Source organism: Mauremys reevesii, linkage group 2 (genome assembly GCF_016161935.1).
Source record: "Mauremys reevesii isolate NIE-2019 linkage group 2, ASM1616193v1, whole genome shotgun sequence".
Taxonomy (NCBI): Eukaryota; Metazoa; Chordata; order Testudines; family Geoemydidae; genus Mauremys; species Mauremys reevesii.
Window position 1 is genome coordinate 240,885,792 of NC_052624.1, and position 15,915 is coordinate 240,901,706.

The window sequence follows — 15,915 nt, forward strand, 5'->3', positions numbered from 1 at the left end:
TGAAAGACTTGCCAGAAACAGACAGGAGTGCAGGAGCTCTGTCACTGCCCTAAATGCCAAAGGTGTAATAGGAACATGATGATGATGATGACCTATGAGCTATTACCCACCTAATAGCAGCAAGGTACAGGGCAATTGAGGATACTAATTTCTAGTTTAAAAAAATCATGGTATATTTGCTCATCTCCCCCCCCCCCCACTTTTTAGATGGGAAGTTCTTTGGGGAAGGGTCTGTCTTTCTATGTATGGGAAGTACGTAGCACATTGTGGATTTTAACACCATTATCATGAAGGGGGAAAATTTTGGAGACAAAGGACAATTATGCACCTAACTCCTCTTGAAAGACAATGGGCATTGGTGCCTATTTCCCATTTGTACCTCTAAAAGTTTCTGCAAGCCACCCCCAAAAGTTATATTGCCATTGTAGTGAAACATTAAATTGAAGACAGCTTCCAGTCTCTGTCCTTAGTTTTCTTACAAATAAAACAGGCAGTAAAAGGACCAACTTGAACACGAGACTTAAATTGGGCTCTGTGGTACAGTTCAGCAAAAACATGGACACATTTTAAACATTTCTAGTGCCTCAAAATGAACTGAAATGTTTGGTTTCCTCCAGTAACTATTTTTTCTTCCCAGTGAGAGATTTTTTTAAAAGATAATTTATATGCAATTTGAACAAAAATATGAATAAACTGCAGGCCTCTTGCATACCATTCTATTAAACAAGTTAACAAGAAGGGGAAGGGTTGATATGTTTTTGCAAACAAGTCCTGAGAAAGAGATCACAAGGTGAGCAAGGCACTCTGATACCATGGTGACAAGAGTGTTGTGAATAGCCAGACAAAGAGGTAAACACAACAGCTATGCAATAACAGCATTTCAGTTGATCAGCTCCATTAAGGAAGGTATTTTATTTTTCCTGCTGTAAAGCACTCAGAGCACCTTGACAGAGGGCCCTATATAAACCCATTATTTCTAACATGCTGCCACACGGATGATGATGATGATTCCCCAGTGATGCACTGAGTGATTCAGCTGTTTGCTTTCCTCCAAATTTAGGAACATCTGACAGCTGCTGAGTATTTCCTTCTTCTCAGGCCCACCCACTGCCTGCTGTTTAAGTCCAGAGTACCTCGTGCCTGTATTCATATTCCTCTAAGGATCGTATGCTGTCTCCAGGAGTATAGTGGTGGGGATTTCATCTACCATAAACGATCATTTCAGGAAGAGTAAATATTTGCTGGGAAAATGACCTTGGTCATTGTGTGTGCCTCAAGTGGAAATATCTGCTTGCTCAAGACATCTTTATTGGTTCAAAAGTTGGAAAAGTGCCCCAACCTAGTAGACAAATTTATCTGGCCAAATACTTCCCTGGTGTAACTCCACTGAGTTACAGCAGGACTAGATAGGTCTAGAGGTTTCCTTAACTCTTAACAATTGGGGTGACGGGCATGAATGAATGATGATGAATGATAGGAATGAATCATTATTCATCTGGTGTCTAATTGGCTGATCCAAAAGCTGGTGGCAGGTGAGTGAAGATGTTATTGCTCTATGACATTTTAGATTTTTCCAGCTGAAGAAAAAATCTGCAGTAGAAGCAAGAGTGATGTCCATTCCTGAACACATTTTTCTAGACTGTGTGTCTAGTTTTGGTTTTTTTGGTTTTTTAGTACCCAAGTGTTTCTGAAAAATGACAGCTTCCTGTAATGTTGCAGTCTACATGGTTTTATAAAAATATGCTAATGAGTGAATATAATGTAACTGGAATATGCTTCACGCAAAAGGTCTCTTGTAAGGTATCATTACAAAGCTTATAATCTACTGAGTGTGATTATCCTATTTGTATAAATGTACCACTCTTGTATTTGAAACTAGAAATATGAAATATAACTCTGAGGGCCTATTGTAATTATGCAAAGTGTGGGCCATTAATGGTGGTTTGGAATCTTGATGACTCCCATTAACCAGGACAATTGACTGCAGACGGCTGTTTTACCTGTAAGTCTTCCTGTATACATGTGTGCTGGCAAGTGGGCAATGAAGTCTTGCAGTGACATGTCATCATGTCACCTGAACTGGAATCCATCTTTAACCTGGTGTCTTTCCATTGAGAAGGACGGGGTGGGAACCCAGAGAGGGACAAAGGATTCCCGCCTTATGCAAAAGATATATATAAAGGGGTGGAACAGAACAAAGAGAAAAGGAGCCATCATGAAGAATCCCCTAGCTACCATCTGAGCTGGAACAAGAGCTGTACCAAGGGAAAGAATTGTGCCCAGGCCTGGAAGGTGTCCAGTCTGAGGAAAAAACTTACTGAAGCATCTCTAAGGGTGAGATTATCTGTATTCAGTTTGATTAGACATAGATTTGCACATTTTATTTTATTTTGCTTGGTGACTTACCTTGTTCTGTCTGTTACTACTTGGAACCACGTAAATCCTACTTTCTGTATTTAATAAAATCACTTTTTACTTATTAATTAACTCAGAGTATGTATTAATACCTGGGGGAGCAAACAGCTGTGCATATCTCTCCATCAGTGTAATAGAGGGCGAACAATTTATGAGTTTACCCTGCATAAGCTTTATTTGGGTTTAGACCCCATTGGGAGTTGGGCATCTGAGTGTTAAAGACAGGAACACTTCTGTTAGCTGCTTTCAGGTAAAAAACCTGCAGCTTTGGGGCAAGTAATTCAGACTCTGGGTCTCTGTTGCTGAGCCAGACACTTCCGTCTGCTCCAAGACAGGGTGCTGGGGTCCTGAGCTGGCAGGGAAGGCAGGGATAGAAGTAGTCTTGGCACATCAGGAGGCAGCTCCCAAGGAGTTTCTGTGATCTAACCCGTCACACTTCCCATCTCTCTCCACACACACACACACACACACACACACACACACACTCTCTCATAATGGAGCATTTTGATTTTCGGCTTTGCTCACATCTTATATTGTCACAAAGAAGACTCAATTGAAAAAATAGACATCCTCTCAAACAGCTGGTATAGGTTTATTTTCCATTTATATAAAAAGGGCCCTGTATCTATGGGAAACTTTCAATCAGGTGTTTGCTATTTGCAGATCTGAGCATTGGCAAGTACTGTATGCACATCATTAAATAAATTGGCATGTTTCCACTACCACAAGAGATAAATTAAGTAGAGGATAAATTTAAACTTGGCATAGAGCTGTTTACCAATTTTCAAAAGCAGATTAAGGTTTCCGGCAAGAGGATTAACAATAACAGGGTGGCAGCTGGAAGAAATCAAGATTCCATTTTATCACATGCAGCAGCTCCTATATTCTGTTACTACTCTTCATGCAGACCTCAACAGGAGGTACAGCCAGTCTTGGGCTTGGCCAAAGAGTAAACGTGACATAGAAGAGTTGATAGATATTTGCATTGCAACTAATTAGAAAATAAGGATATTGTACATTGGAATCTTAAAAGAATTATCCCTTCTAAAAGGACCATTCAGAAAAATATTTTCTGGCATACTTTACTGTTAAGTAGATACATACCCTTAAATAAATACTGCTTATATTTTCAAACCTGAGTGTCTAGCTTTTAAATCCATGTTTAGGCTCCTAAATAGTTTTTCATTGTAGCTTTTTTTCTCTAGTAAAAAGGATAATTGATTTTCAATATCGGCTGCCTAAACATGCCTAGTGACATTGTGCAAGCAATAAAACAAATGTGGTCACACCGAAATGTAGAAACTGGAGCTGGAGGATGTGTTAAACCATCTAAACTCAGGAGGAGAATTCCCTTAGTATATTCCTAAATACTTTACCCAGTCTAGTTTGAAAATGCTCATTACACATTAGTCACTGTTCCACAGGCTCAGAGATCTCAGTGCTAGGGAATTTCCCCCTGATGTTGAGATAAAATTTAATTTTGTACATCTTCATCCCCTTACTAGGTATCTTCTCTTGGACTGTCCTAACTCATTGATTGTAAACGTGTTTCATATTGTGGCTCGCTCATTAAATCAGCCATTCTTTTGGGGGAGTTGCCTGCTTCCAGCCCCAAAGGGCACCTAGTGTGCTTTGTTACATGAAAAAGCCAAATGGAGAAAAATACTATTAATCAGATGCAGTACTTGTTGAAAGATGGCAAATTTCATAGAATTATTTGTTGGTTGATTTTTTTGTTGTTGAGTATTTGAGCAGCTCTATAAAACAACATTATAAACAGTTACTGGATTACCTTATCTCTCCAAATACAGCTCCTGCTCTCAGGGTAACCAGGACTTTTGTGCCATCTGGGCCTCCAAGAACTTGAACTTCTCCCTGCTTGATGATGTACATCTCTCTGCCAATCTCTCCCTGGATGCAGAAACATCACACTTTGAGTGGAATAGTCTGACAAATGCCTCTTAACAGACCCTGTTAGATGCACTTATTGTCCTGCATTTTTTTTAAATGGGTAAGTAAAATAGATCCTGAGCTGTAATCTAACCCTACTGTGCCACCCTGGCACAGGAAAAAAGCCAGAAAGCACATAGATCTTCCTAGCTGAGGATTCCCTTACTGTCACAATAAGAGTCCTTTATACCACTCTGGCAATGTAAAGGAGCCTTAAAACTTTTACACGTTTTTTAGGTTCCTGCGGGAATTGACTAAGAATCGTAACAATTCACTGACAATGGGAACATTAGCAGCCTGCCTGCTTAGTTGTTATATTTCTGTTCTGCCTTAGCAACAGAGCCTGCCTCACACAGCCCTACCCCTCCAAGCTGGGGACATCCCAACACCATGGGGAGAGAGTGAGTATCTCTTGCAGGTTCACACACAGGCATGTGCCCAGCCCCGCCCCCTTAAGGTCTCTCCACAGACGCTGAATCAACGGGGCTGCACACAATGCAGAGAGTTAATCATAACTTTACATCTTTGCAGCATCTGGAGCTTAAATTGTAAGTTCTTTGGGGCAAGGACTGTGTCTTCCTATGGGTATGTACAGCACCTAGCACAATGGGGCCTGAGTCTAACTCGAGTTTCAGAGCACTACTGCCATATAAGTGCTAAATAATCACAACTGGTAAAACACATGCAACGTATAATTTGAGCACTTGCAACATCTCAGATGAAGATCTGTAGTCTGTTTGTGTGTGCATACGTGCAAAAGTTTTGAACTTCTAACTTCTGCAACTCGCTATATACATTTTAAATATTCAAACTTAATGATGTGTGTCAACAGATAACTTGTATTTATACAAAGCCGTTTCCCAGGCTACCAACATTTTATGTTTGATAATATAAGTAATAAAATCCATATTGTCTTGTTCTAGCTTGAAACCTGAGAGCACATTATTATTATTACTCAGTATAACATAATTATTTTTAAGATATGTAATTCACCCAGGATTAATTTTCTTTAAAGTATACCCTTGACCTATAGCTGAACTTTTGTGCTAGTATGTTCATTATTTTTACATTTGAAAAACAAATAGTCAAGCTCACCTTTTTGCAGACAAAGTCACCAGGTAAATACACAATGGATTTCAGTCTCAACAGCATGTCATAAATCATTTGAATATCACACCCCTGTTAAAAATAATTAGAATTTTGCTATACTTGTGCAGTACTTGAAATGATTACCAAGAGGTTTATACTAGGAAGCAAGAGATAGCAATACAGGAGTGTATTGAGCTAATGCTTCAGGTACTGAGTGTGGATTTAAAGCATCATAAAGGTCAATTTCTGGAGGGTAGAGAGAATGCTGGAGGAACTCTTTGGGTACCTTTAAGGCCCTTATTATCTGAGTGCCTCAACCTCTAATTCTCTGTTTTTTGAAAGAATAGTCTTTCTAACTGTGAGATGTTTGTCTGTGTATGTGACTCTTGTACTGGTCTAATTAAATGCGTTCAATACTATGGTTAAAGCTGTGGGCCAGATTCTCTGGTGCATTATTGCTCAGGTGGTATAAAAAGGCGCCACCATATGGTTGTTTTTAAGCAAACATAGCTCCTTGTCCGATACAATAGATTTCAAACAATGAGTACGATGTTACTGAGTGGCTTTAAACAATGTTTATGGGTGAGAGGGAAGCACTGGGTCAGATTCCCCTATTGGTACAAACCTCTAGTGTTCTAGGGTCTTCAGAAGCTACAGGAATATTCTGACATCAGCTACAGAGATTTGTACCAGCAAAGGATCTGGCCTGATCTATTTAACGTCTCATAATTTCCCATGACGAATGAATTAAGACTAAAACTATTGTGTGTCATGACTTTTCCTTATTATTTTTTAAGTAAAATGACTTGTGCATTCTTCGCCTTGGCAAGGTATAACATTTTTATTAATCCCATAGCAAAGATCCAACCTTAACGATCATTTATTACATATGTCCCTGAGACAACTATAACTACTTATATTAATAATCATTAGAAAGTCCATTTGCACACAGTTATCAAACCGCAATATCCAGTTATTTACCTATACCTAGAACAGGTAAGAACTGTGACCTCTCACATAGCACTGGGTACAAGTGGGCAAATGACATATCCTAGAGAAGGTTATTTTTCCTGATACCTCATCCTTCTGCCCCCTTGGCTTACTTATACCCCCAAACTGACATGGAGACTACACCACCATTTGCCACCTCTGAATCTGGCGGATAATGCCAGTGTAACTGCACTAAAATAACAACACAATATCACTCAAACTTTTTCGGCTTCTGCATTGGATGAAGAAACAGGCACTTGGCTCAATCCAACCACGAGCTTCCATTCACTTGGCAACCTCTTGACCTTATTTTGCCTTTAATATAACTAATGAAAAAAAGGTCCTAAATACTGCAACATGTGCAAAACTAGATTGTATAGCTCACAAAACAACATGTTGCTCCATTCTCCTTTAAAACTACTTGCTTTGAATAAGTCAACTTTATTGACAATGGCAAAGTTCACATCAATTGCAATGGCTAACTGCATTTTGGTTGGCATCTGCTCCAGTAATTCTGATTCATCTGCAAGAGAGAAAAAAAGACCCCAAAATTCCTAATTACAAAGTGGAAATGCAAAGGAAGAAGGAAAAGGAGCAGCAGCAAGAGAATTTTTAAAAAATCAAAATGAATCTTTCCCTTGTACAGAAGAATATCCTAATAGAGTTAAATCTAACATACATGAGATCGAACAGAGGAATATTCTTTCAGACTAACAAATTGTGCAATTAAACCACTTCTTCAGAACTCTAAGCAGAACATATTACAGATGGCTAAACATGTGAAAACCCCTTGGTTATTTTTAGATTCCAGATATTTTATATATAGAAAGGAGAAGTCCCAAACTGTAGGTATTGTATTACAACAGGTGCTAATCCTGGGTGTAACTTAATTTCCAAATATTCAAGGTAGCCTTGGAACTGCATATGAAGACTACCATAAATGAAGACTTGCTGTGCTGCTAGAAGTTCAGGTTAGTGATCCGTCTTTAGACACTACACTTTTGCTGCATGAAAGTACAATATGTAATAATTCAAAACCTCTTAGAAAACACTTAAATCCACCAACACCAGTACGGGTTTTTCTCTTAATAATATTTGTGTTTCTGAAGGCCCTACAAAACAGCACATTGGGTTGGCTTTTTTGGCGCTAGTTAACTAGTGTGTGTCTCTCTCACCCACCCCTAGACCATTCAGAAGAGATCAAATGAGATCCATGTATTCATAGAATCATAGATTATCAGGGTTGGAAGGGCCCTCAGGAGGTCATCTAGTCCAACCCCCTGCTCAAAGCAGGACCAATCCAATTCCTTGGATCTAAACAGAACATTTCTGCTGTGAATCAGTGTGTGAGCAGATATGGTATAGTTTGAGAGTCATCTTACCCAGCATTCCTTGAGAGTCCCATGTGTATTCGTACCACCTTCGAACACGATTCTGAACTACTTTTGGAATTGTATAGGTGTTCATGTAAGAGACAGTGTTATCCATGCTGGCACGGTAGTAATTCTGTCCTGCTGTAGCTGCTCCAATTACATCCCGCATCTGCAAATATCAGTTATTACTACAAACACTTTTCAGTGGTAACAGTCTCAGTTTTTAAGTGATTAGTCATTCTGCAAACACAAACACTTTGCTTTGTCAATATGTGTTAGTGGTAATGAATGGATTTAAACTAACTTGCATTAAATAGTTGTGTTTTTACCTTTTTTTTTTTTTGTAGAGGGACATTGACATTGACAACTTAACATAGCCATGTTAGAAGTTTAACAGCAAGTGCAATTCATTAATGTCTAAAGATAAATCCAAAATCTGATATTAAAATTATAGTGTAGCAGTGCTGGGTGACCTAACAGAAATTACTCTTCCAGGACCAGCATGGACCAAGGCATTTCACATAAGCCAGTTGCATAAATTTGTGAGCTCCGATACTGTAATCTGAGCCATATGGGCAGGCCTCCCTGTAGAGTTCCACCAGACAGGTCCAACTGCAGGATTGAAGCTATGGCCTCGAAAATTGGGGTCTACTGTAAATTACAAAGGGCCATACATGGAACTACAACCATAGATAAATACCTATGTCAGAAAAAATATACAGTGGAGACTCAAAAGAGTCCTTGAACTTTTTTGATCTTCTGCTTCAAAGTTTTCTGTATTATGTATATGAATGGGACCATAAAGAGTACATTGTTTTTACACGGCAGTAATTTACACAACTGTAAATCTAGCGATTAATTCATTTGTTTACCTGACCAATTAAGCTGGAGAACACAAAGACACCCGTGAAAAAATTCAGTAGCTGAAAGATTATCTCAAAGAGGGTTTGCGGTTCAGCAAGGCCACCAATGGTAATTAAAGTGCGCACTGCCCAGTAGTAACACCTCAGATACCTGGGGATACACACAGCAAATGTTTTATTGACTTCAATGGGACTATTCACATATTTAAAGTTATGCATGTGTTTTGCTGTCTTAAGTCCAGGGGGCTCAGCACCTTCCAGAAACAAGCCCTGTGACGCCTTTCAGATTAAAAGCTCTCTAAGACTTCACAAATGATTGCCCAGTCCTGCAAACCCTTAATAATGGGAGCAGACCAATAAAGCCCCAAATTAGGTGCACACAGAAAATACAGCAGCTACTTACCAGTGCCCAGTAATTCTCTGACAGTTTAGGACAATAGCTACTTGAAACTGCCAGGGAGGATTTTAGGCAGGCAGAATGCAGTTATCCTTGATGTAAATACCACGGTGATAAGGGCACAATTAAAACCTTGCTAAATAGATTGAAGTCAGGTCTACACTAGCAGCACTTTGCATGGATAATTAAACTGGTAAACTAAACTGGCAAAGCACCCCTTCTGTGGGTGCAGCTTATACCAGCAAAAGTGCACTTTTGCTGGCCCGGTTTATTTTAGCTTTCCTCCCTCTGAGTGAAATAAGTTTTATATCAGTGTCACATTCTGATGTGCAATCCAGACCACTGGAGAGCTGTGCAGGGCTGCCCAGAGGATTCAGGGGGCCTGGGGCAATGCGGGGAGGCAGCGGTGGTACGGGTCTTCAGTGGCATTTCGGCGGTGGGGGGCTCTTCAGTCGCTCCACGTCTTCAGCAGCACTGAAGGCCCCCCCTGCCACCAAAATGCCCCCAAAGACCTGGAGTGACTGAAGGTCCCACCGCTGCTGAAATGCTGCCGAAGAACTGGACCACCGCCGGGCCAGGGCTTGTGGAGCATTTTTGGCAGCGGGGGGCCCTTCAGTCGCATCGGCATCTTCGACAGCACTGAAGGGCCCCCCACTGCCGAAATGCTGCCGAAGACCCGGACCACTGCCGGACTAGGGATCGCGGGGCCCCTGCGGGACCCGTGGCCTGGGGCAAATTGCCCCACTTGCCCCCCCCGCCCCAGGTGGCCCTGGAGCTGTGTCACCAACTGCCTTGCACCTTGGACCTCTCACAAACAGCCAAACAGTATGCAAGTCAGCCCCTGAGGATCTGTGTATTGCTGTAGCCTTCTAGCAGCACTCCAGTCACCCTCTGGCTTCCACCAGCCTCGGTTACCACTTGCAGGGTGGCCCCAACACACTCCCAGTCCTGAATTTTCTACACAACCTATGTTCTGCACTGTCCAGCCCTCTCCTGGGCAGTTCTGATATTAAAGGCCCATTGCCCCTGTAAGGGGTCAATATTCAACAGTTTGCTATTTCAGCTGGAGTACCCAAACAGTTCAGTTTAAACACAACACTGGATTAGTTTTGATTTAAAAATAAAACAGGTTTATATAACTACAAAGAGGGATTTTAAGTGAGTAGGTATAAGGTATTAAAGTCAGAAATAGTTAAAGGTGAACTGAAGATAAAACACTTTCTAGTAGCTACAACTTGACTTGGTTCAAGCTAAAATCCTTACCACATGTTCTCTGCAACATTGCTGACCAAATTCTCAAGTCAACATGTGCCACCAAATTCAAAGGGCTGGTTCCTTTGTCTTCTTAGGTGAGAGAGAGAGAGAGAGAAAGAAAGAGAAATGGGGGAGTTTTTGCCCCTCACTTTTATAGTTCTATCTCCCTTTGAAATGTATTTTTCTGAGGTTACCCCTAGATAAAGTTCCTTCCTTTGTGAGAATGGAGACAAGGAGTCTTGTGGTGAAAAGTTCCATGTTGTCATTTGCTAAAATGCAGCGCAATCTGTTCCTGCCCCACTTTGTTGCCAAAGAATGGCCACTTGACCAGTCAATCAACTTTGATGACACCTGGCTAGAGGCGTCAGCTTGTCTTTTGTCTTTGAGAAACAGGTTTAGCCCTCCCCTGACTTGTCTGATAAACACATTTCAGTCATAATTTCAGTTTATGTTCTAATCATTATATATAATGTGGCTACACACATTTCACCATATTATAGACCCATGAGTTATTAGTTCTCAAATGATACCTCACAAGGCATATTTTGCACAAAGATTATTACAATAGTGTGTAGGGTGTGAATACAGGGGTGTGTTCGGTCACAACCAGCAAAAGTGCAGTTTTGCTAGTATAACTGTGTCTATGTGAGCAGCTTTTTGCCACCACAGCTATGTCAGTGATAAATTGCACCACATCACAGCCTGGCTGACATAGCTATGTCAGCAAAAGTTTGAAGTATAGACCTGGCCTGAGATTAGAAATTAGCTAAAACACCAGTGCTAACTCCCTCACTTTTGCCAAAAGTGCATTGGGATCTTTAAGAATCACAGCAAAACATTAACTCTGTTTTAAATTACATTTGAAAGATGGCACTGCAAATAGCACTACATCAGCCTAATACTAAAAGGGGATTAATTAGTTTTTTAAACCAGTTCATCGTTTTAGTGAAAGTGATAGTGTTCCTTGCTTTTATGAGCTAAGGTATTTTTAAAAAAGGTAATTGAGTCTTTCAAAAATACTTTTCATCTCTAGTCAAATCACTAATTAATATTTATAATAGAGCATTCTGAGTGTCTTGACAATCAAATTTTAGATCCTTTTCAGATTATTAGAGTTGTTCATTTTCCCTAACTGTACAATAAACTCTTCAATTTTACGTATGATTGCACTTTACACACTTTTTAAGATTTATTAACATTTTATTAAATTTAGAAAGAAACTTAATAGGCAATACAAATAACTTGAGGTCTCAATCCTGAAAATAGATGCTCCAGTGCATATCCTTTCTGTCTGCCTAGAGTCCTGAAACCCAGTGACCTGTTTGCAGGATAGCGACCTAAGTTTTAATTTACTCTTATCACATATATCCTTAGAGGGGTAATGCCATTAATACACTGTATAGATGACCATACAATTTTAGACCTATGAAGTGGCAGTTTTATATAAATTCTGTGACAGCTGAATGAAGGGCTACTTCCAACAGGAAATTCCCTGTTTTAAACCACTTGATATACCTAAAGTTTTCAGTATGCTTTTATTTGACCTTTTAGTTAAAGGCCAATCTGTGATAAGCAATTGATTTTTTGCTGATCCCCTGGGTGGTCATGTTACGCTGGCTTCACTATAATGAGATTTAGGATAGGTCTATATTTACCTGCCGGGTCGACGCATAGCGTTCGACTTCTCGGAGTTCAAACTATCGCGTCTAATCTAGACGCGATAGTTCGAACTCCGAACCCACTCCCGTCGACTCCGGAACTCCACCACCGCGAACGGCGGTGGCGGAGTCGACAGGGGAGCCGTGGACTTCGATCCTGCGGCATCTGGACAGGTAAGAAGTTCGAACTAAGGTAGTTCGAATTCAGCTACGCGAAGTCGCATACCTTAGTTCGACCCCCCACCCTAGTGTAGACCAGGCCTTAGTAATTATCACTTTTACCACAATTATCCACTTGCAGACTTTAACAGCTAGAATTGTCATTTTTCATTAATAATTCTGACACTGAAAATGCACTGCAGATCTGTTAACACTGGAAACTAATCATCCCGTCCCTTGTCTCCCCTCCCCAATATTGTAGTTATAACATGGACATCTAGATTAAACCCCTGTATTGTTCACAGAGTTCCACAGATTCAGCATCCTTCCAGCAAAGTGTGTGTAATCCACATCTAGTGGCACCAAGACCACTTAGAGAGAAAAAGAAAATGAGTCTGCTCTACAGCCTTAGCTAATAGCCAGCTGGCTTTTAGCTCATGCACTAAGCTCCAGAGGTCCCCGGTTCAATCCCACCAACAACCAGAGTCTGTTAGTGTTACAAATGGGAGCTCATCCAGGATTTCAACTGGGAAGTCTCTGAATCTCTGGATGCACTTCCTCAGCTAGAGGAGATATGTAACCCACACACCTTCTGAGTGTGGTGTTCTGGCCCATCTAGTGGCACTGAAACCACTTAGAGAGAGAGATAAAATGAGTCTGCTCTACAGCCTTAGCTAACAGCCAGTTGGCTTTTAGCTCATGCACTAAGCTTCAGAGATCCCCGGTTTGATGCTGGTGACCGGGGTCTGTCGGTGTTACATCTGCACAACTAGTAGCTTTGTTTCCTATGGTTCTGTGGTCAGGTAAATGTAAATGGTGAGGAAAGGTTATGTTTCTGTTTTGCAAGTATCACCGCTTTTAGGGTGAAAGGACGTTCCTAGCTCGTTTGGAACGCCATAAGGAGTAGGTTATCCTGTATTCACAGGACATAACTGAGAATACTGTGCTGGGCTTGAGCTACAGCCTTAAGAACTTAAAAGTAATAAAGGAAACGGTGCTACTTCTGAACAAGTGGCCTCAGAAATTCAGAGTGAGTAAGATGTAGCATTGGCTTTTGGCGGTAGCCCCAATGACTTCAGCATGATAGAGATTATAACACTGATTCTGGGCTATGTCTATGAGGATGGCTGGAAAACAGATGATACAGTGTGAGTGCTATATAGATAGCAGCCTGAGGAACTTCAGGGGTTGGTCTAATACTATGTATGTATCTATCTGAAAAGCAAGTGTATGTTTTAAAAAAAAATCTGTTCATTACTGGTGATATGTTTAGTGCAGTGCATACAGGATTTCTGTAATCTCAGGTCACACAGATACTTTTTACAGCATGAGTCATATGCTGCTCACTATATGTCAGACGCAGGTTTTATATTTTCCCCATTTATTCAGTTTATTGTTTTTCCTTTAATCTTAACTAAGAGTTTAGAAATATAAGGTCACTCTGCCAAGAAAAAAAAAAAAGGAAAAAAGAAAAAAGAAGAAATTTAAAAACAAGGAGCCAGAAAAGATAGATTCCAAATGCTATGGTATTAGCAGCTCTGCTTCCTGCTAGCTAATTATATCTTGAAATCATCAATGCTTGCCATACAGCAAACTGGATAGCTGAAAAATTAATCTTAAAACAAAGTAGAGACAAGAGTGGGATTTTCCCTTTACATAATATAGACAGTATGTTTAGCCCTCAGGCAATCAAACCATCAGATTTTTCCCTAAAATAAGGAACACAAATAAAAACATTCATAAACAATGCAAACAAGATAACTCTATTCAAATGGGAATATTTCTCTTTCATAAAAATTCATTTCAGACTACAACAAATCGCTCACATGGCTTTGGTTAAAATAGTCAAACTTTGATGTGTATGAAGTATAGCATAACTGAAAATGGTCTTCAAGTTTTAAACTGGTATTTGTGCATCCATTTCATTCAAGAAGACTTAGGTCTTCCATATTAGAGTCCTCCAAAAATACAACCCAGACAGAGCAAGTATAGTAAAGTGGTGGGTAAGTTCTGGCCTTAATGTCTCCAATCCTGAAGCTTCTTTCCCTTAAGTTGCTTATTGTCTGTTGAGCAATAGCTTGCTGACCTCAGCCACTAAACAGGGGTGATATATACATTTAAATAAAAAGGGAAAAAGCAGAATGCCCATGAAGGTCAAGTTCTCATACTGAAGGACAAAGCTGAACTAGCTAGCGGACATAAGAGTTGCAATAATGCAACAGGACTATCCTACTACAAGCAGCTCTGAGGGCAACACCCACCAGAAGGAAAAAAACCTGGTCACATTTGACTTAATAGGCTGAAAATCTAAGCTGTGTGCCAAACAACACTCTAACTAACCTGATTGCAAATGCTAACATAGACCATCCACAAACTGTTGTTCCATAACACAAATCTTTGTTCCTTGTCATGGTTTAGCCTAGACCGAGCCCAAGGTTGAACCACAACCAGGAACAAAAGTTTGTGTCCTGGAACAAATGGTTGTGCAGAATTGACATTCACATTTACAGTCAAATTAGCCTTTAACTTGACTTAGCTCTCTGTATCTCATGCTACAACTAGACAACCCCCCCCACCTCAACTTGTCCAGCCAAGCCTACTGAGAAAATTGTGACTGCCCCACAGTCAGACAGACAATTCAAAATTCATGTAGCTACGTTAATTAAAGATGTGCCATAATTTAGTTGCAGACATTAGAGACAACTGTACTTTCAATTGTAATATTTGCTCAGTTAATCTGAGGGCCAGGAACTGAGCTCTTTGGGGCAGGGAATGTGTTGTTTTTATAGTGCTTGGCATGATGGGGCCCTCATCCTGATCAGGATCATCACGCACTATTTCAATACCAATGACAATTTTGAATAAAAAATACATTTTGAGACTTTTGCAATCTCTTTGTGGATAATTTTCAAATAAAAGAAATAAAAGAAAAGGTGAAACACACTGAATACAGTTATTGTCAATTATTCACTCAGTTGTACTTAGGAGAAGTTACTGGAGACCCATGCAACATACTAGCATGTTGGGTTAGAGACTGTACATAAGGCACTTAACTTGGCAAATGTCATAGGTTCAAATGGTTCCACATTCTCATGTCAGGAAAGCTTAGATGGAATCTATCTACGTTCTTATGCTATGCTCATCACCACAACTTTTGAATTGATTACCTCTTGTGGAGCTGTGTTGTGGACACTATTGTGAGGGTTACGGGGGAGGGAAATTTTGACTGACACCTAGTCTGTGGCAGTGAGCAAGGACTTTGACTGAAAGCCTCAACCCCGAAGATTTTGATAGGTTTGGGGAGAGGTTAGTGGAGACACTGTAAAGTCTTAACACAAGTTGGAGGGACAGACAGCAGGCTGGGACTTGAAAAGAGAGCTCTTTGGATTGTTTTGCCGGTGGTCTGAATGTGGTGCTACATGTGTGAGCTTTAAGTTGACATTTGCTTTTACTGTTTAATATTCCTTTTCAGAAATGTACATGTCCGTTAACTAGACTAAGAAAACTCATGTCCATGTCTACTTGTTTCTGTTCCAACAAAGAAATAACCAACTCCAGGAGTGCCGACTTTATTTGACCACTTAGAAGCTTGCCCATAAGTGACAATGTTTTATGTACATACCAGGAAGTGTACATAAAACATTCAGGCCATTAAAATAGTGCTAACTCATTTGCTTTGGGTCAGTGTAATGTGAGACCACTAAAAATTGTGCTGTGTCCAGTATTAGTTGAAATGCTGACTGGTGTCTTTTTAACTAACTACAAAA

General features: G+C 40.2%; 1 protein-coding gene across 1 annotated transcript in view; it reads right to left on the reverse strand.

Annotated features, from left to right (window-relative positions):
* The window catches only part of CNGB3 (cyclic nucleotide gated channel subunit beta 3), a 99,939-nt gene that overhangs the window by 10,516 nt on the left and 73,508 nt on the right, over positions 1-15,915 (reverse strand). Inside the window, exons 11-15 of the mRNA XM_039525156.1 lie at positions 8,690-8,831; positions 7,827-7,986; positions 6,870-6,967; positions 5,461-5,544; positions 4,208-4,326 (exon numbers count right to left, since the gene is read on the reverse strand). Coding sequence (XP_039381090.1) covers positions 4,208-4,326; positions 5,461-5,544; positions 6,870-6,967; positions 7,827-7,986; positions 8,690-8,831 — 603 coding nt within the window. The remainder of the gene's footprint in view (positions 1-4,207; positions 4,327-5,460; positions 5,545-6,869; positions 6,968-7,826; positions 7,987-8,689; positions 8,832-15,915) is intronic.